The sequence below is a fragment of the Marmota marmota genome, unplaced genomic scaffold, assembly GCF_001458135.2.
Source record: "Marmota marmota marmota unplaced genomic scaffold, marMar, whole genome shotgun sequence".
Classification (NCBI taxonomy): Eukaryota; Metazoa; Chordata; class Mammalia; order Rodentia; family Sciuridae; genus Marmota; species Marmota marmota.
Genome location: NW_026000242.1, coordinates 12,323,407 through 12,345,463, shown reverse-complemented (window position 1 = coordinate 12,345,463; position 22,057 = coordinate 12,323,407). Strand labels below are relative to the sequence as shown.

Genomic DNA, 22,057 nt, shown 5'->3' with positions numbered 1-22,057 from the left:
GGAATCCCCATTCTATATCTGGCAGAGCTGACCTTATTCCTCAAGGACCAAGTCTGCCTAGGTGGGTTATCTGACACTTTTGTAATGCAAAGTTTAACTGAGTGTAGTGGCACACTCCTGTAATCCTAGAGACTCAGAAGGCTGAGGCAGGAAAATGGCAAGTCCAAAGACAGCTTCAGCATTTTAGCAAGGCCCTAAGCAACTCAAGGAGACCCTGTCTCAAAATAAAGAATAAAAAGGGTTAAGTTTCCATGAGTTCAATCCCTGATACCCACCCCCCCCAAAAAAAAGCAAATTCTACTTCCTTCTGCAAATGTTCACTCTTCACAACATGGTGTAGGCATGGGGAACATGAAGATATCCTAAGGTCTTTCTTTCACAGGTCTCAGACTCTGCTAAATGTTATTGCCCTCCATTAAACTACTGAGCTATAGATGATGTTTAGGCATTTGAAGGAGAAAAACTTAGACATTTATATATCCTTTGAGTTGTCTTTGACAATGCCAGTAAAAATTAGCAGTGGTAAAGGTAGCAATGTGTATGTGGTATGGTTTGCTCTCATATGAAAATTTGAAAATGGGCAGGTGGCTGATATATTTCCCCCTTCAACTAAATACATATCTTTTATTATGGTCATATACAATCAAGGTCAGGGCAAATAGAACTGAAATTAATGGAGAAGTGTCCGCTTATAGATCATCTACCAAGGAATCACTGTTAGGATGGACAATTCATCCCCTGCTAAGTTGTGGATATGGTTTTCTTCAAGAAAGTTTTGCAACTGTTAAAAGGTTATAAGAAAGCAGTGTAGGGTGCATGATTCTTAAAAAATACAATTTACATATTGAAATTACACCATGAATACAAAATACTGAAACAAACTACATTACTGCAGGAGGGAAAGACGTTTTGAAGTTTTTAGTGAGAGTATGATGCCCTCTGCTGGACAGTAGAGGATCCTCTACAATGGCATTGCAGACAAGGTGGCCTAAAGTTGTGAGACAGCAAAATAAACAACAAAAAAAGCTTATGGCAAATTTAAACTTTAGTACTGCTTTTTTTTTTTTTTTTTTTAGAATATCTCTAGTAATCACAGGCTATAAGAACACAAATATAGAAAAAGACAAGGAAAGGGAGTAGGACAGTCAGAAAAATTCTTAAGATTCTTTTATAAATGTAGCACTAAAAAATCAGCCTCCTTTCCTACATATCTCCACAAAGTTCACTGGCAAGAAAAGAATTGGAATGAGGTATAGGAAATACCAGGGAGGGTTAGAGACACAGTTTAATAGGGACACAATAAAAAGGTGAGACCAACTTATATGTGGAACATGGTGTCTTCTTGTTGGGTGACTGAACACATTTTAGGTAATTTCTCTCAAAATGAGATTAACCTTTGCTCTCATGTGTGAGGGGGTAGCAGCAGCCCCAGGGAAGCTCTTTCTACAGACCAGTGGCAAAAGAACAAAGGAAGGTCTTTACTGTACTCATCTCAAATAAACAGAACTAATGTTTTTTAAAACTGTAAAAGCTGACTTCCCCAGTGTGTCCTGAGCTGTATGAAGAGCTTAATATCCACAGACATTTTATTTCCCACTATCCTACTCAGTACAGCCACAGGTCCTACCTGAGTAGGCTAAGTAGTACCAAATGTTAGGGTTCAAGGCAGGAAGTCTTCCTGAAGGTGACCTGCCTGCTCATTATTTCCTAATAAATAAATCAATAAACGGCACTGAATAGGTCTGAAATTGCCAAAACTATAGTTATCTCTTTTTTTTTCCAGATGTATTATCATTAAATGTACTCAGATGAGAATCAATGGGAGGAGAACTGCAGTAAATTATTAACATCCATTAGTGTATTTCAGTGCTATATTAGTTAATTGTTTCCCGGCAAGTTGGGCCCAAAGGGCATGGGAGATAGGGCAAGTAAGGTTTGACAGGTCAGAGTAGGTAAAGAAAAGGGGCTGTGAGGGGAAAGAGGCCTACATGAAGGTCTAGGTAACCAGAATTAGATCAGAATTAGAAAAAGCCATGAAATATTCTGTTTAATTATCTTTGATCTTTGTTGTGAGGTTTGCCTGTAGTCTTTGTCAACAGCAGTGGTGTTCAACTCTAGCTACAATCAGAAAAATCGTCTAAAGAGATTTTGTTTTGTTTTTGTTTTTGCAGTTCTGGGGATTGAACTCAGAAGTGCTTCACCACTGAGCTACACTCCCAAACTGTTTTATTATTTTTTATTTTATTTTTATTTTGCCCAGACTGGCCTCAAACTGGGATTATAGGTGTGCACCAATATGCTCAATCATCTATGGCATTTTTTAAAAGTAATGGTGCCTGGACTCACACCTAGATACTAACTCAGAATTCCTTGGGGTCAACCAGAGTGTCAATGTTAAAAGGTCCCCAGGTAAAAAAATAAAATAATTAAAAAAAGGTCCCCAGGTAACTCTCTTATGCAACTCTGGCTGAGAATAGCTGCCTCATAGAGTACAACTTTCCAGCACTGACTACAACCCTGCTGAAGTAGCAAGCAAACAAATTGAAAAGCAGCCCATTCTCATTTGGCAACTTGGAACTCTGAGCTAAAATGACAAATCAAAGGTCAAGGGCACCAGTTGCCAAACAACTTCTGCAAGCAAAAGACCAAACAGCCCTCCTGAGGTAGGTAATTCTGGAATCCATGGTTGTAGGTCCCAGGAAAACCTTCATCAGAAGCTTATCTTAGGGCTGGGGTTGTGGCTCAGGGCCCTAGGTTCAATCCTAAGCACCACATAAAAAATAAATAAAATTAAATAAATAAATAAATTAAATAAAGGTACTAAAAAAATAAATAAAGGTATTGTGTCCAACTACAACTAAAACAAAACAAAAAAAGAAGTTTGTCTTAAATCACGCACTTTTGGCTATTTAGCACCATTGGGAAGTCACCTGATTTATGCTTTTATGTCTAAGCATGGAATGACAGAATAAGCCCAGAAATTAGAAGCAAAACAAAAAATCTCTACTTATCTTGAAGTATTTCACAAAGGTATTCGAAGATTCACTTACATTTTAAGAAGATAAATAAAGGCTGATATTCTGGTAAAATGCTACTTGAACCCAATTGTTATTTTTTCCCAATTATTAATTTAAACATGAGCTGTTTATTCTGCAAAACTACAATAGGAAATTTTTAGTTTGTCCTTATCACTACAGTTCCATAATCTCATATCCCTAATTGGGATTTCCCTCATTTATCAAATTTGTCAGTTATAATTTGTTTAAATGTCAGGTCTATGTGAACTCCACAGCTGAAGACAGCCAAAACAGATTTTTAAAATATCACTTACTATTTAATATTATTTGATCTGAATGTGTGACTACAAAGTCATCTTGTGTCAGACACCCTTTCCCTAGTGAGGCATGTTGTGAGTAGGACTCTCACCTGCAGGCCAGGCTTGCTCACACACACACATTCAGAAGGTCTCCTGCAATAGGTATGATGCTTCAAAATCAAGTGATAATAGAAATATTCAAGGGAAAAAACATTCTCTACTTACAAGTTACCCTGAGGAATTTGTACAGAAGACTGTGTACTTCAGGAGAATTACTGAACTATACACACTCGAAGCCTCATTCATAAATTGCCCTTTCAGGACTTATGACCTGCTATATTTTCTGTGGTCCAAGAATCCATCCCAAAATCAGATTAACAGTTGTTTATTAGTTCCAAGTGTCTTTGCTCTTCATTGTCAATAAACATGGATAGAACCAAAGTGTACAAGAAACCTTGTTAAACACTGGGATACACAGAAGCATGGCAAGGTGCTTATCTCAGATGTGTAAACAATGTTCTTGGGAGACAGGCTGACAAGGTTTCTACATTCAAGTTCTATGCCCTAGTAAAGACATTGTGTACCCAACAGGGTTCAGAAAAAGAAGAAATCACAGGGTGTGAAGTCTAGAAAGGCTTTTTAGAAGAGACTCAGACCTAAAGGAGTAACAGAGAAGATGGTATTCTAGACAGAGGGAAAAAATTAAGGCTGTGACTTTCTCCCTGCTGAACTCAATTAATAAAGGCATTCTCCTCCTAAACAACATGAGAGGAATAAACCAAATCTCAAGGCCATTTTGGGTCCTATGGGGAGAAAAATGATTACAATGGTACAAAACCTGATGGCCTCTAGAAGTAATTATTAGATATAAGGTGGAGGGTATAGGACGATGTTAGAAATTTGTTTAGAAAAATGTTTTATTCCTCCTGACAACCCTCAACAACAGGGAAATTATCCAAATGTTAGATATAGCTGAATCAGAATTTCTCTGAAAAGTAGAATTTCACAGACTAGAGATTCTCAATCCAAAAACTTAACATGGATCTAGGAATTTTAACTCTTTCAGGTATGGTTTTCAAACATTAAGTAAGTCCTGCTGTACCTGTTTTTTTTCCATAAAAAAAAGAACTAGCCCTCATTGAGCTTCCCAAAGGCTTCATCCAAAAGTTTCAGGACAAATATTCTGGACTATTTGGTAGAAGGAAAGTTTGTGCATTGAGGGGTGGGCTTTAGGGAAGCAGGATTTAAAAGCTGAAAGCAAAAGAAAACAAATCACCTAAGAAAAGGAAAATTAAAGTGTCAAGATTTATTTTAACTTTTTCTTTCACAGAAAATACAGTTAAGTATGGCATGTAAACACTGACACAAGAAATAAAGTACAAGATCAGGAAGACAAATGAATTGGATAATACTCTTGCTTCCACGCTGTACTGCTTCCTGATTTCATTTGCAGCATAAATCACATGATTAAATAGATTGAAAAAATTAAAGGCAACATTCAGATTTACAAATACACCAGAGAGCCTCTAAAATCCAACAATGCCATATGGAATTTTGATCTTTCTGTTGCAAAAAAATTAAAGCTAAGTTCCATGTCCATTTATCTGCTTTAGTCAAGGCATTTAATGTAGGGGTATAAGAATGGATTAACACATGAGATTTACTATGTCTGTGGGAGTCAAGATTTAATTATGCCTCTTTTCTCTCATTAGAGGAACTAAAATTAACCAAATTAAGAGCAGGGCTGCCTGGTATGGCCATGTGAGTATACAATCACAGTGAATTCTTATTTCTATAAATCTCAGGAAATGCAAAATACAAGAAAGGATTGTTTACCCCAGATCTCATGCTGCAGAAATACATAGGGTGTTCAAAGTTTTTTCTCAGAAATTCAAACTAGAATGTATGACCTAAATAAATAGCTGGGATCAAGAATTACCTTGATTTGAATCAAAGAATCTGCTTCTAAACTTGAATTCAGAAATAAAAAGTATGGGTTACAATTTGCTTGATTATCCCAAAAGATTAAAATGACCCGTCTTCTTTTTTATCAGATGACACCTACCAGGTGTGAGGTAAGTTTTGGTTATAGGTGTCTACCACACAGACTGGTTCAGTAATGGCTGGTACTAGGTGTCACAAAATTCAGTTTCAGATGGCTGCCCGAGAGCTGGAGATGAGAGAATCCTAGATTTGCCACAATTAAAGGCTTACAATCAAGGTCTATTATGAAGAATCTGTAGTCCTCATTCTTCAATATTTAATAATCTCTGGAGTAATAAGTATCTTAGATACTTTTTCTTTACCAGGATCAGAGGAGTTAACACAAGCTGAATTTTGACTCTTTGGAGGAGAAATGCTACTCTGACCAGATGAGGTAAAGCTAACATCCCTGTATTGCTAAGAGATGGACATTTTAAAACATACTTATAAAATATCACACACAAAAAAAACACCTTCACACAAAAAGCATTCATTTTGAATTCCTTACCTATAGCAGATGGCACAGTGCTTTGCAATTTGTTGTGCTCTCACTAAAGATACACAGAACAGAGAAAGCCAAAATAAGGTTTTCAAAGGGATAGGAGCTGATATTCCCAAGGAGGCCCTGCATCAATTCTGAACTTTTTTTTTTTTTTTTTTTTTTGGTGCTATAATTAAGTTCTCGCTTAAAAGGTCTTTTTAAACATTTTTTTTTTCCCCAAAACAAGCAAGATGATAAAATCATAAGCATTCTAACACTTTTTTGTTTCTGTGCTGGGGATTGAACCCAGAACTTTGCCCATGCTAAGCATATGCTCTACAACAGAGCTACTGTACCACTTTCATTAGGAAAAAAAAAAAGCACTCTCTGTTGACCTCCATCACTGAACTTTTCTACTTATAAGTAAGTAGGCAAAATGCTTCAATTACAGTTCTCTGTCCTGTGGGCAGATCATATATTCACTATTTGCTTTAGGAAACAGTAATCAAATATTGAGAATTAAAAGCCAGAGATTTTTCAAACAAGTGGGACTTCAGTCTATCTTTACTTTCTAGTTACTGTCTATACCTATTACCTTTCCAGTGCTTCAACTCCAGCTCAGATATTCCTTTAGCATGAATCTCCAGAGAGACTTTTTTTTATTATTATAACTCCCATTTTTCCTGTTATCACATCTTCTCCTTTCTTGGGTTCAGTTCCTGTGGGGAAGATCTTTTCTTGAAAAGTAAAAGATGGAAAACTAAAGATTCATTCTGTTTTCAGATACCAAAAACATTGACCTTTAAGGAAATAAGGCACCTATAATGTGGCCCCCAATGGACAATAGAAATAGTACTGATAGTTGGATCCTGTGTGACTGCAAAGGAACATGACTTCCAAAATAAGCAGTACTTTCTGGCCATGGGCCTGGCTATATCACAGAGCACTGCTTTGTTGGTTTATCTAACATTCAGGCAGATTGAAGGCTCCAAAGAACTCAAAGAAATATAAATAAAATTCTTTCTTAAAATAGAAAGTTACACTATCAATCAGGTCTCTGGTCAACCTCATCATCAGTATGTTTTCACAGTTGAGGAAGCATGGAAAAGCACTAGATGAGAAAAGTTAGGCAACATAGGTTCTAGCTAGCCCCTGCTCAACTACTTACTGACTGTGACCTCAGGCAAGTCACTTTACCTCCAATCCTTAGTCTTTTTCTTCATCTGTAAAATGGAGATAAATCACCTGCCTTGTTTACCTCACACTGATTGTGAAGATCAAATGAGATGTTGGGAAAGTGTCTTGTCAACTGTGAAATACAATGTAAAGGTAAAGTAATAGTATACATTTACTACATTTTAATTGGGTCCTTATCATTGCCTATTTGCCTAGAAGTGCCCCATGCAGGATGTGCTTATAATAGAGCTGAAAAATAGGTGCTATAATTATATACTAGTCCTTTTCACTAGGTTGTTACCAAAAAAAAAAAAAAACAACAATTTTTTCAGAAATGGCCTTAGAATACATTACTTAAAAACATGATGTCATCCAAATCTACCAACTGATAGAACCAAATTTCGTCAATGATGCCCTACTCAGTTATATTTTAGTCTGTTGATACCTTTATACAGAGAAGTTTAAAATTATACAGCATGCTAAAACTTAAAATAACAATAACAACAAAAAACTAACCATACAGTGAAAGTTAGTTGTAAAGGAAATAAAATGAAAATTAGAGGCATCAAATATAATAAAATCGGGTCACAGTTCCTCAAATGGTTGCCTTTTTCCTGAGATAGCTCCAGGACAGGGTACTAGTCCTGTGAAGTGCTTGATAGAAGCTTTGTCTTGCTGGAGATGAAAAGGACATGTCAGTTGGCAAGTAGGCTATGCTCAATTTCAGCATTAGGATTTGAACAAGGTCTGCTAGGAGCTGCCAACAGCTTTGGTGGAGGAGCCCACATGGCCTAAGAGAGCCTTGCTAGTTCTCAGATGCCAGGCCAGAGTGTGGAGAACAGCTTAACACAGGCATCCAGTCCAGGGACTTTCAATTCTTCCTGTGAGATGATTCTGCTCTTCTCCGGTCTAGTGAATAATTTAATAGAAGAAAGACAATGAGATATGGAGCAATATATCTCTCCCTGCTTCAGGGCCTTTCTCTATTTGCAAGAAGTTTACATGCAGAACAGAGACAGACTAGAAGCAAATGCAACTATGACTAGCCCAAAACACCCAGATTCCAGTATTCATGTCAGACGACTTTTATTACAAATATTACAGGCAATGACTTGGAGGGAGTCGGGTCAGAGGAATCACTAATTAACAAGATGGTTGTCCTTTGGGACCATGGGTGTGTAGCTAACCTCCACTTTTCTTCCTGGTTTGCTTTGTCTTCCGGGGTTTAAGGATAGTGTAGTTTGCATACACTGTATACTGATCTGAAAGGTAGGGGACATAGAATGCCCGAAGCAGCTTTGAAGATCTGAAAAAAAAAAAAAGGAAAAAATTTATCACTTGGGAGAATTTACTAATGATACTTAAAGGAAACTCTATGGTAAGGATTATTTTTATGTTTTTATTTGTGCACTATAGTTATACAACAATAGTGAGGTTCATTTTGACATATCCATAAATGCATATAAGAAAGTTTGCTCCATTTCAATCCCCAGTGCTACGTCTTTCCCTCCCTTCCTTCTTCCCACTGATCTTCTTCCTCTACTTTACTGGTCTTCTTTCTATTTATTTACTTATTTTTAATTGGTATATTACAATTATATATAAAAATAGAATGCACTGTAATATGTTCATACATGGACACAGAATAATTTGGTCAACTACATTCCCCAGTTCTTCCCCTGTGAGGATTACATCTTATACACACAGCTCATAAAACAAAAAAGCCTGTTCATGATAAAATACTTAAGAACAAGTACCTTGTTACTCATGACAAACAGTCTCCCTAATAAATCACAGTATGCCCTTCAAAATAGCTCTCAAGTCTTCATTTTGCATAAACTGTGCCACAAAAGAGTTCTAGGTCAATCAAAGGGCTGCTATTCCTGAAATGAATTCTTAACACCCAAATAGTTACTACATCTAAGAAAATGTAGTGATGCCCAATACTGTAATGATTCTGACTCCAGCTCTGAATTTTTCTAGATAGGTAAAGAAATCTGTTTCCTGAGAGTCTACACATGTCTCTGGAAAATTGTATCTACTTATCACTGAAATATGAAAACTGAAAACCTGAATTTCTCAAGAGTTTCTTAAGAAAGTAATAAGTGCAGAAAATTTGCTTTTAAATGTGTAATTCAATCAATCTGCTAATCCTATGAGCAAAGTGACATTATTAGCCCTCTTTTTTAAATATTTATTTTCTAGTTGTAACTGGACACAATATTTTTATTTTATTTATTTATTTTTATGTGGTGCTGAGGATTGAACCCAGGGCCTCACATGTGCTAGGCGAGCACTCTACTGCTGAGCCACAATCCCAGCCCCTCTTTTATAGATGGGAAACTGAGGTTCAAACTTGCTCCAAGTCACACAGGTTAAGTAAGTTGTTCAGGATCATCCAGTAAATAATGGAGATTCATTCACATCCAGGCTTGATTCTAGAGTCTGCATGCTTAACAATTATAGTTTATCCTATATCCCAGGAATAGGCAAAAAGAATCTATTTTCTAGAAAAAAGTTGTAGTGACAGCTTCAAATTCTTTTTTTTTTTTTTTTTTTACTTTTTAAAAATTTACATATGACAGCAGAATGTGTTACAATTCTTATTACACATATAGAGCACAATTTTTTTATCTCTGGTTGTATACAAAGTATATTCACACCAATTAGTGTCTTCATACACGTACTTTGGATAATAATGATCATTTATAACCCCATGCCCCCTTCCTCCCCCTCCAACCCCTCTGCCCTATCTAGAGTTCATCTATTCCTCCCATGCTCCCTCTCCCTATTCCACTATGAATCAGCCTCCTTATATCAAAGAAAACATTCGGCATTTGGTTTTTTGGGATTGGTTAACTTCACTTAGCATTATCTTCTCTAACTCCATCCATTTACCTGCAAATGCCATGATTTTATTTTCTTTTATTGAAACAGCTTCAAATTCTATATGAAGCTTTACTTCCTGACTGATTTCTGAGTCTGAAAATCTAAAGTTGGCCCACCTACTGCCACCCTAAATGAGATTGCTCAGGGGTGTTCCACTGCCAGTCTTTTTCCAAATTCTAAACTTGTAAATGTCATGTCAACGTGGCATTTGTACTGGCAGCCTACCTCTAGGTTTGGCAGACTCCTGCAATGCCTGCACACAATGATATCGTGTGCTTGGCAAACACACCTCTTAGCAATACTTCCCAACTGGGATGCTGGCAGTGCCCTGTGCTCGGAGATGCACTTCACTTCAGCAACTAACAGCTCAAGGGCTTTGATAGAGAAAAGAGGCTTAGAGGAGGGACACACAAGATAATGCAGGGCCGCTGAAAACAGAATGAACAGGAAGAGGAAGCACCTGCCTCAGACAAAAGGAAGTTAGTTTACTCTTTTTGTTCAGGATGCACAGATAAGGTGATGATCAGAACATAAAGATGCAAGCTGGAGCAAACTCCTGCAAACCTAGGAGTTATTTCCATTCCAGATGTCACCACACACACACACACACACACACACACACAAAAAAAAAAAAAAGCTTCATCAATATATTCATTATGTATTTTTGATCAACTCAGCCCTTGGTATGACATCAGAGTTCACTGGACCCAAGTGCAGTTTTATACTTTCTTTTTTGGAGAAGTTCTTTGCTATTGGGGACGAGTTCTATTTACAATTTTATTCTTTTTAAGAATCTTCCAAAAAACAAAGAAAATATGACAGCTAATGAGTAGTTAGTTACATTCAGGGACAATGTTCATTTCAGTGGTATATGTGTGTTTACAATTACAAGAATATGGAAAAAGTTGTTATATTTAAGTTATTATTACATTTTCAAATGAAAAAAAAATTGTTATCCTTTTATTCTTACTTTTGTAAGTTACATATAAAATAGCTTAAAAGTATAAAAACAGTCCACTGGACTGAGACAGTAGATGGTGATGACTATTTTCCTGGTATGCTGACAGACTGTGCCAGGGAGTTCCAAAGATATTTTGGAAAACTATCTTGGGCTGCACATAGGACATACCATCATCAAAAATGCTGACTGGGCTAAAATGGAAGAAAAACTCCTATGCATTATTTTTTAGTACAAATGTTCAACTGAAAAAAGATAAAAGCAGAGATTAGGGAAAATATTTGCAGTACACAGAATGGAGGATTAATATCTACAACATATAAAACGTTCCCGCAATAAATAAGAAGACAAGAAACTCGGGGAAAATGATAAGGGATATAAATAGAAGATAAATGCAAATGACCAATAAATACCTAAAATGATGCTGCATCTTCCTAGTAGTCACAGAAATGCAAACCTAGATATAATGTTCAATAATCAGGCTTGCAAAAGTTAAAAAATCTGATCAATATCAAATACTGGTGAAGAATTAGGAAACAGACATTACCAGTGAAAATATAAATCCACACAGCCACTTAAAAAGGCAATTCTAGCAATATCAATTAAAACAAAAATTATCGAGGCTGGGGTTATGGCTCAGCAGTAGAGCGCTCACTTAGCACATGTGGGGCACTGGATTTGATCCTTAGCATCACATAAAAATAAAAAATAAAGGTACTGTGTCCAACTACAACTAAAACAAAATATTTTTTAAAAATTATGCACTCCCTATGATATAGTAGTTTTAGTTTTTACTTTATACCATCTCATTTATTTTTTTATTTTTTTTCAAGTATTTTTTTAAAATCTGTCAGTGAACCTTTTATTTTTTTATTCTATATGGTGCTGAGAATCGAACCCAGGGCCTCACACATGCTAGACAAGTGCTCTACCTCTGAGCCACAACCCCAGCCCCCCATCTCATTTATTTATTTTCTTGTTTCACAAATAACTTGGTTTTCCATTTGTAACAGAAAAATTCAAACATATATAAGAATAGGTAACAAACAGGCATGGTAATGCACACTGTAATCCCAGCAACTTGGGAGACTGAGGCAGAGGGATCTGAAGTTCGAGGCCAGCCTTGTTAGCTGTGTGAGACCCTGTCTCAAAAAATAAAAAGAGCTGTGGATAGAGCTTCATGATAAAGTGTCCCTGGGTACAAATATATATATACTTATTATTGTACAATTAGTAGAAAAAAATTTCAAAAAAGTTAACCTCAAATTCTTTAGGAAAAAAAAACCTAAGAAAACCTATGTGCCTACTATGTGTAAGGTTTTGTATACTGGCCAGGTAGATCTAAAAGTCTATTCTCTAAGGGCTAACAATCTACTTGGAAGAAAAAGAATACAGACGACATGTAACTATAATTTAGCATATTCTAAATACTAAATCACTGATACACAAATTCAAAATGATAATATTGTGATCGAACTGTGAAGGCTGCAAAAAAGCATATAACCTACATCATTTAATTTTATCCACTCAACATTCCAAGGTACAAGTGAAAAAAGCAACTTCTCCAATCATAACCAAATTCATGGGGATCTGAGGTTAAATGCTCTGTCCACTCAACAGTAACTAGAGACAAACTAAATAAATTCCAAATTCTTTCTCATGGACTACAATGCCATAGGGGATGTAGCTCCTTATGGCTTACTGGTCCCACCCCACCTTGTCATTTTCCTCTTTCCCCTCTATGCTCCTACCTCACCAACCTCCTTTCAATTCTCAAAAAACACAAGTACCTGCTGGGCATACTAGCATACACCTGCAACCCCAGAGCCCCAGGAGGCTAAGGCAGGAGAATTATAAATTCAAGGCCAACCTAAGAAAGACTCCATGTCAAAATAAAAAATAAAAAAGGGCTGGGGATATAGTTTAGGAAGAATACCCTGGGTTCAATCCCCAGTACCACAAAACAACAACAAAAATAAAAAAATAGCCAGGCACAGTGGTGCACGCTTGTAATCCCAGTGGCTCAGGGGGTTGAGGCAGGAGGATCAAGAGTTCAATGCCAGCAGGTAAACTAGAGGCGCTAAGCAACTCAGTGAGACCCTGTCACTAATAAAATACAAAACAGGGTTAGGGATATGGCTCAGTGGTTGAGTGCTCCTGAGTTCAATCCCTGGTACCTCCTTAAAATAAATATCCACCACATTCCTTCACATCCTAGGGCCTTTGAATATGCTGTTTCCTCAGACTAGAACACCCTTCCATCTGTTTTTCTAATGTCTGAGTCCACCTCATTTTTCATGTCTCAGCTTAAAAGTTACCTACTTTGAGAGGATGTCTAACCATCCTATAAAATACTAGGTTTCCACTACTTTTACTTATTCTGTCTCAGTGTGCCTTGCAAATTCTTTCATTGAATTCTTCACGATCTGTAATTATTTGTTGGTTAACTTGTTTTTTGTCTTTCCTTCCACCCACACATCTAGACTTCAGGGACCATGTATGCTTTACTTACCAATATGTGTCTGGCACTAATAAATGTTAAAAAAAAAAAGTTGGAAGGATGGATGGATGAACAAACAGATGAACGAAGAGAGCAAGGGAGGGATATTACACAAACAAGGTATTAATTTAGGTCAACTTAGTTCAACCCCAAGTAACTGAGTACTACAGCAAGAATGAGTTAAATAAGTGCCAGAAATGCAATGATGAACAAGAAAGGGTTTTTACTGCCAATAAGGAATTCAAAATCCAAGAATCTGTGGTCTGGGAAAACCATCTCACTGAGTACAAACATGGGTTTCAATTCAATACATCAAGAAAGTCAAGAAACACCCAATTCTGCTATGTTCCTTCAGTAATAAAACTATTATGTAATCAGTACCTAGTTCTAAATAATGTGCTTGTAAAACAAGGAGGCATTTCTAGTTAAGTCTGAACATGAAACTGTATAAAAGATGGGGATTAAATATAAGGAGATGCTAAGAAGAATCTATTTTCTAGTATGGCACTAGGAAACCCTCACTCAAAAAATGAGCCTCCTTCTCTCTTGCCAACTCTGGGTGTGATCTTGACAGCATCATCTATCTTAACATGCACAGCCACTAAATGACTTCTAGAAGTAATAAGGAACCAGTCAAGGTATACCATTCTCATCTCTGAGCTGGGATGAGAAAATTCTGTTAATTTTTTGTTTGTTTTTAAACCAAAAAACAAGTTGGCTTATGTTCAGTTTCTAACATTACAGCTGCTAATCTCAACTTCTTTCTTTCTTTTTTTTTTATTAATTTGTTGATTGACCTTTATTTATTTATATGTGGTACTGAGACTTGAACCCAGTGCCTCACGCACGCCAGGCAAGTACGCTACCGCTGAGCCATAATCCCAGCCCTTCTTTCTTTTTTAAATTAACAAACTAAACTTTCTTTTTTTAAAATTTTATTTTTAGTTGTAGTTGGACACAATATCTTTATTTTTATGTGGTGCTGAGGATTGAACTCAGTGCCTCACACGTGAGGCAGGCACTCTACCACTGAGCTATAGCCCCAGCCCCAACAAACTAAACTTTCTATTGGATTAATTTCTTTACCATCAATAGCTTTAATATGTTAAGCATGACTGGAGCATTTTGAATTTGTTGTATAATTGTTGGAAAAAGATGATCAAATTGTGTTGTGCTGGTGCACGCCTGTAATCCCAGCGGCGCTGAGGCAGGAGCATGGCAAATTCAAAGCTAGCCTCAGCAAAAACAAGGCACTAAGCAACTCAGTGAGATCTTTTCTCTAACTAAAATACAAAATAGGGCTGGGTATGTGGCTCAGTGGTTGAGTACCCCTGAGTTCAATCCCTAGTACCAAAAAAAGGTAATCAAATTGGTTATTTGCCTTTGTGAAAGAAGAAAGCAATTGAGTATTAGAATACTATGGATGTGCACACATTTACACGCGCGGAAGCAAAGATTAGATTGAATCACAAACTAGAATAAAATTCATGCCTATCAAAACTCACACAACAATGTCTGCAATAAAGGGAAAAGCTAAATGACCCCAGGGAGCACAGCATAAATCATAGAGACATGAAATATGTACCTCTATTATGGAAACTGAAATATTTCCCCTCCTAGTGAGAAAGTCACTCAAGCGATACAAGGATGAAACAGATCTGGACAAAGCAATCGCCTGAACAGCATAATTAGCTGACAGCTTGGAATGTTTCTAATTCAATTACTAGCCCTATTTATCAGAGCTGGGGAGAATTTTGCTGTGGAGATTTAAATCTGCACTTGCTGACGTCAATGGAAGATTGGCTGCCAGTCCCTGATGTCACCAGTTCAGCAAGCACAAATGGAAATGCTGGGGCAATTTGTCATTTAGAAAATCTAAATCTACCTATCCATCCATTCATTAAAACATCAATATCCCCAATAAACATGTACACAGGCCTATTGCTAGTTCTCTTTCCGGCTGGGGCTTTTTAATTTTTTTTTTTAAAGTTGGTTTTCTCTCTTTATTCTCTTGTGCTTAGCAAAGTGAGAGACCTTTCACAGCTACTTTCACTTCTTCAGACAATCTCAGAATTCCTTCAAGACTTAGCTGTAGACAACCTATTATCTGTTATTGAGCAATTTAAGTATTGCTCAAAAAAGTTGGTGAGGAGCAAAAATATGATTGTTCTTAATAGTCTTTAACAGAAAATGGGATGAGGGACATAACACTAATGGCAATAAGAGCAGAGGGACTTCTAACCCTGTTCCTCAAAAGAAAATAGACACGAGAGTGACATGTTATATGTTCTACTCCACTAGAACTCCAGTTCCCTGAGCACAGAACTTTACCTATCTACTGCCAAAGAAAGTGCTCAGTATTATTCTGTGAACAACATAATATGCCCTGACTCTTAGAACATCTGGCTTACTCCCCTCTCCTTTCTTGAAATATTCATCTTCCACAAGGAAAAAGAAATTTCAAAACCAATGACATTATTTATATTTTCCTCCCAAACAACTTGGTACTATAACCATTAGGTGGGCAAAGTAAAGCAGGTGCCTGCAGTATGTGTGGAGTGGAGGGGGAGCTTGGTAGCCCATGGGATATTAGAGTGCAAGTGAAATATGGGAAGAGTCTGTTAGCAAAGAAAATATCACTGCCTTTGGTCAGGTAACCTTCTCCAGATTTGGGTTTACATAGAATTTGCTGAGTCATCATTACCAATTTGACCAGTGTGACTTTATTTTCCATGTGACTTTATTTTCAGCAGGCATATACAAAAAACTCTTGTTATTCAAAGAATATATTCTCAGTTTTGACTATTTGGAGTAGCCTCCAAGGATCCATATGTGTAATGAGTAGGAATGTTGCTGAGGCACAAATTGGGATCATGGCACTGCAGCACTGGTATCCAGAGTGAATCACTCTGCTGAGTTGTGGCCCTGATCAACACTGGGCATAACATCATAACCTCTTGACCCGTCACCTTGAGCCAGTGTTCAGAAGTAGAAAATGGAAAAAGGATTGCTATTAGACAACTGGACGTTTTCTGACCTCAGTCTCACCACTGGGGAAACGCTATTTTCCAGTGTTTTTCTCAGTGATTGCTACTGAAAGATATAGATGGCATATGCTCCATTCATCATTCCTGTCAAGAAGATGCCCAACAGCATTCAGAGGGTCTCTGCCCCTTCTTTTTGGACCCTCATTTGGGCTACCTCTATATGAAAAACAGAAGAACCTCTGGAAGTCACATTAAGTAAATGACTCAGGGGCCAAAGTTCCACAGAGAAGAAATAAACAATAGATATACTTTAAAATAATTCAGTGATCTTTATTTTACTAAATAAGGACACCTGACACTTCTTAAGAAATCCTTGGTTCACATTTTTTTCCTTTTTATTCTAATATAAATGCAGTTTTAAGAATGTGAACTACCAGGTGCAGTGGTGCATGCCTGTAATCCCAGTAGCTCTGGAGGCTGAGGCAGAAGGATCTTAAGTTCAAAGCCAGCCTCGGCAATTTAGGGAAGCCCTTTGCAACTTAGCAAGACCCTGTCTCAAAATAAAACATAAAAAGGGCTGGGGATGTGGCTCAGTGGTTGAGTGACCCTGGGTTCAATCCTTGGTATCCCCTCCCCCCAAAGAAGAATGTAAACTATAATAAATAATCAATACATATTTAAATATTTTCTGAGACCCTAAAACATGCTGTAAAGAATTACCATTAGATGTTGATTATCTATGTTCTCAAGGAACATAGAACAAAGATTTTAATGCTTCCAGACACTTAGCCTACTAGTTAAAAGCAGTAGCAGTCCTAAAAATCTGTACACTATGTACACTGTCTTCAAACTTGAGTCTCTATAGCATGGACTTGGAACCCAGGTGGCCTGCAGATGGCCTCTTTCTAAAGAATGAATTTCACAACAATTAGAAAGCAGACTAAGTCTTCAGGAGAATAAAAACAATGTTTATTCTTTTTATTCTTTCTAAAATGTCAATAGATCTCAAATGATTAAGCAACTGAATAATATACTGAGCAAAACACTAATGTGTCTTGAAGACAAATCTAGCATGGGGAAACTGCCAGATGAAGGGTCTCAGGAAAGCATCTGGGGGTGAAGAAAAAAGAGAAAAAGCCAAGAAACGATAATGTAACAGTAAGCATAAGAGAATAATAAGCTGATAAAGAAGTACGAAAGTACAGAAATGTTGGTATCTTCTTTCTTACTATTTCTCAGTGTTCTTGGCATCAGTGAGGAAAACACAAGCTCACTTAAATTATTTCTCAGGAGAATTAATGCTACCTAAAGGATTGGAACACCATTGGAAGCATGTCAAACTTGGTCTACATGGGCTGGGATTGTGGCTCAGCAGTACAGCGCTTGCCTAGCATGGGAGGGACCAGGGTTTGATCCTCAGCACCACATAAAAATAAAGGCATTGTGTTGTGTCCATCTACACCTAAAAAATAAATATTAAAAAAAAACCTTGGCCTACAACCAAATTCATAGATGTCACAGGGTGTCATCTCCCTTTCCACCTGAGTTGTAAGAAGTTGCAGAAGGAAACAGCCTGTCAGACAATCTTGTACACCTTATACCTATTTTTAAATCACCTTTAAAGGAAAAATTATTTATTTTGGAAGGAGAACAGCATTTAAAAAACTATGGTGATTTTAAAACATATCCATAAATTCTTTGACACTTCTCCCATAAATAGGATGTTAGGGTCTGTAAACAAGTCAGGATGGCGCCTGGCAAAATGCCAGAGGGAGTGGTTTGTGAAGTAACGCCAGTGAGCCATTAAGTGTGGAGATTCCTTATTGGTTGACTGCTGTATCTAGTTTATGTTAATTAAGATAAGCTGTGTGGAATGTATATATACCCCTCCTGTCCTACAATAAACGGCTCCCACTTCTGCTGTATCAATGTACACAAGTTGCTCGTCACCCCCCGGTTATTTTGCTGCAGCCGGACTGCGGCAATAGGAGACTTCCAATTTCTCTCCCCTTGAACATGAACTATTCCTGTGGCTAGCTTCCAACCAATAGGATGAGTCAGCAGCGATGTTGCGTGACTTCCAAAGCTAGGTCATAAAAAGTATACAGCTCTTGAGTGCTTCCCCTTGGAAATTAGATACCATGCTGTAATGAAGCCCAGATCACATGGAGAAACCTCATGTATGAGGGGTTCTGGTCAACACCCCTGCTGAGATCTATCTAAGAGGCAGCATCAACTGCCAGAAGTATGGGTAAGGAAGTTTCTAAGATGTCTCCAAACCTGGCCATCATCTGTTAGCCAATGCATAAGAGACCCTGAGTGGGAACTGGCTAGATAAGTCCAGTCAAATCCCAAAACCAAAAGAAAAAACAATAATAAACTATTGTATTGTACCAATAAGTTTAGATAATTGTTATACTCAATAACTAGAACATAATTTACTCTTTTTTAAACTTTTTAAATTTGTTCTTTTTAGTTATACATGACAGTAGAATTTATTTGTGACATATTATACATACATAATTTACTCTTATTGCTATTACTCCAGTGGTCTTACTATCTTCCAGAAATAAATGATTCTGCTTAGCCAGAGCTGGGGGGTTAGCAGCGACAATGGCTTCCATTAACCAGACCACCCTATGGAATAGGACAAAAATGAAGGGCACAGGTTCCATGGGATCTTTAAGCCTTCTACTTCTTCTTGGAGGTTAAAACTAGAGCCATGGTCTTAGTAAAAATTCTCCAGAGCAGTTAAAGTTCAGTGGCCACTGTGAATTCTGTGCTTGGCACTGAAAGAACATAAGCAGCACGTTATCAGCACACTCTCAACCTTGCTGGGGTGCAGGTCCTTTCACTAGAAGAGACCCTTCTCCTACCATATCAGCTGAGGGGTCTGACTTCTCCTTTCTTACATCTGATCTTCACCTATAATGACAAATATGGAGGGCTTTGAAATCCTGCCCTGTGTAAGTCCCCCCAAATTGTCTAAAGTCTCTAATCAGGCAAGCATAAAATTCAATTAGATAAGGTTAACATGCTCTAAAATAGGGAAGTATAAAATCTCACAACCCCAAGACCACAGGTGAAAACACAGCAAACATGACAAAAGGGACCTATAATGAAGGAGGAAACAGTGAGTGGGAAGTGGCTGTGCAAAGCAGTTAGCAGGGCCTCTCAACTTGTTTCCAGAGCTACACACACACACCCTGCTGCTCAGGAGGCCAGCTCCAACATCCTGGAGAGGCACTTCCCACCAGGCTCCCACAGCCCAACATTCTTACCACATTCAGAAAGGAACCCACCACCAAGCTGGTAATTTATTGCTATCTTCTCCCTTCACTGTCTCTGGGGAATCTCAGAGTAGGCATTATAACCGCCCACTTGTCAAGCTATTTCATACAAGTAGCAATTATATCATGGTTCAAAGAAAGACAAAAATCCTCTTATTTTAGAAAGTATATAATATGAGATGGCCATAGAGTGACAAATATGTCTGGTATAAAAAGTGATACTACCAATTAGTTTAGACCCCATATCCTAGGAATCTCATAATCCTTAATAAAATTAGCCAGACACAGACACAGCAAACCCAAGGAGAGGAAAATATGGCTCTAGAATCAGCTATGTGTGAGTGGAGACTAGAAACTAATTTTTGAGATCTTATTCCTAGATCTTCTTTCAAGCTAATAGTGTCTTGTGTCCCTCCTAAGCCTCTGATAAAGCAAAAAAGCCAATTAGGAAAAGAAGTGGAGGAGAAGCTGAGCTGTCATTCTCCCAAATGGGCAGATACCCTGTAGCTTTACTTTACCTTTAACTTTACTCTCCATGAGTTCACCAGCAAACGCCGCCTTATCTTATAATAATTTCAACAACAACAACAACAAAAAATAAGCTTCTTCATATATTCACTAATTTTTGGAATTCCTAAGTCTGCCCCAATCATAAAACTACCCTAATAATCTTTAGGTTGCTTCTCCCTGGCAAGAAATCTTCAATAACACACACTTGAGAGTAGGATTTTTTATTTTTTTTTTTTTTTANTTACAGACACACTTTGCTCTTGAATAGCACTCAATGTGGGAATACTTACACATATGAAAGCAATTTGAAAATAGTGCTCAAAGCCAGGGTAGTGGGGACTGAACCCAGAGCTACAGCCCCAGATCTTTTTTCTTTAATTTTGAGACAGGGTCTAAGTTGCCCAGACTTCCCTCAAACTTGTAGTTCTCCTGCCTCAGTCTCCTGAGTAGCTGGGATTATAAGTGTATATGCCATTGAACCTGGCTTTGAGCACTATTTTCAAATTGCTTTCATATGTGTAAGTATTCCCACATTGAGTGCTATTCAAGAGCAAAGTGTGTCTGTAATTACCTCTTTTACATATTTTTATGAATCTAGCTCTGCCAGGTGTGATGGCACATGCCTATAATCCCAGGGATTCAGGAGGCTGAAGCAGGAGGATCACAAGTTCAAAGCCAGCCTCAGCAATTTAGTAAGGCCCTAAGCAACTTAGCAATACCCTGTCTCAAATAAAAAAATAAAAGGGGCTGGTTTGTAGCTCAGTGGTTTAGCACCCCTAGGTTTAATCTAGCTCTATGGCAAGACACACATAATAGATATTCAATGAAGACTTTCTGATTTCCAAACCTGCTTAACCAGCTGGCTTAAGAACTTAACAAGAGACTCTGGCACCTCCCTGTTGCTCACTCTTCCCACAGCACCCAATACATGTCCTTTAAGCACTTAACACATTTGATAATTCCATGTTGATTTGTATAACTATCTATCTAATGCCAGCCTTTTCATTATATTGTAGGGTTCAAGAGGACAGAAACTTGGTGTATACTGATCATTACCGTCTACCTGTGATCCATCATAGAACCTGCCAGTATACTATAAACATCTGCTGACTGGATGGATGATGAATAGAAAGACAGATGAACAATGGAAGATAGAATAAATTATCTCAAAGAAACGAACATAAAGAAAGCAGATTAAGATTTTAGGGACTTAAACATTTGAGAAATCAATCTACTTACATTTCTGAAGAAACCAGGTGACTATATGCACAAGCTTACTAAAACCTTGCCCGTTCCAAAGAAAGAGCTAGAGAATAGGCAGGTCTATTGCCCCATCTGATCTAAAGTCTAAAACATGAGTGACCATTTCATCTGGAAGGTACCATTATTTCTCCTTGTTATGTAAATTGCTCAAGTACAAAGCAATCATTTCTAGAAGACAGAGAAAATGTTAACAGTCCTAGTGAATAGGTTTGAGGCATTTTGGGATCATGTACCCCAAAGCACTGCACACATAACCTCAGTGTGAAAGCTCTGAGGCTTACAGATTCTGACAGTACCATCTAACTTAATTGGTCCAAAGTCAGCAACATGAGATGTCATGGTGCTGGCAATAAAAATTGCTGTGGCAGGGGACTGTAGGATCCTGCTGTTTCTGTAGTTAGACGAATAAATAGCAGGAAAAGCTGAGGAAGAGAAATTTAAAGAAAATCAGCATAATTTTGGAACCCTAGGCAGCTTGCTAATTAATTGAAAGATCTGACATTTCAATAATACTTTAGAATTTAAAAGCACTTTCATTTTTCCTCGCTCATTTAATCCTTACAACAACCCCATAAAGTAGATAAAATATTGTTAATTCTGTTAAACTGATGAGGAAATTTGGGAATCAGAGAGAGGTACTAGAAGCAAGTGGCCAGGAGTAAATTCACAGGTTCAAACCCCACACTGTCTTCACTGTGCTCTGC

At 37.5% G+C, this 22,057-nt stretch overlaps 1 protein-coding gene across 7 annotated transcripts in view; it reads right to left on the bottom strand.

The window, feature by feature from the left end:
- Positions 1-3,685: 3,685 nt before the first annotated feature.
- Alg9 (ALG9 alpha-1,2-mannosyltransferase) overlaps positions 3,686-22,057 on the bottom strand; it is an 86,740-nt gene continuing 68,368 nt past the window's right edge. For 4 of the 7 annotated variants that reach the window (XM_015489899.2, XM_015489901.2, XM_048795834.1 and 1 more), the window contains exons 15-16: positions 8,144-8,262; positions 4,608-7,865 (exon numbers count right to left, since the gene is read on the bottom strand). In XM_015489899.2, coding sequence (XP_015345385.1) covers positions 7,828-7,865; positions 8,144-8,262 — 157 coding nt within the window. In that variant the 3' untranslated portion in view covers positions 4,608-7,827. Of the gene's footprint in view, positions 4,568-4,607; positions 7,866-8,143; positions 8,263-22,057 lie in introns of those variants that run through there. The other 3 variants (XR_007344553.1, XR_007344551.1, XR_007344552.1) reach the window with 3 other exon arrangements.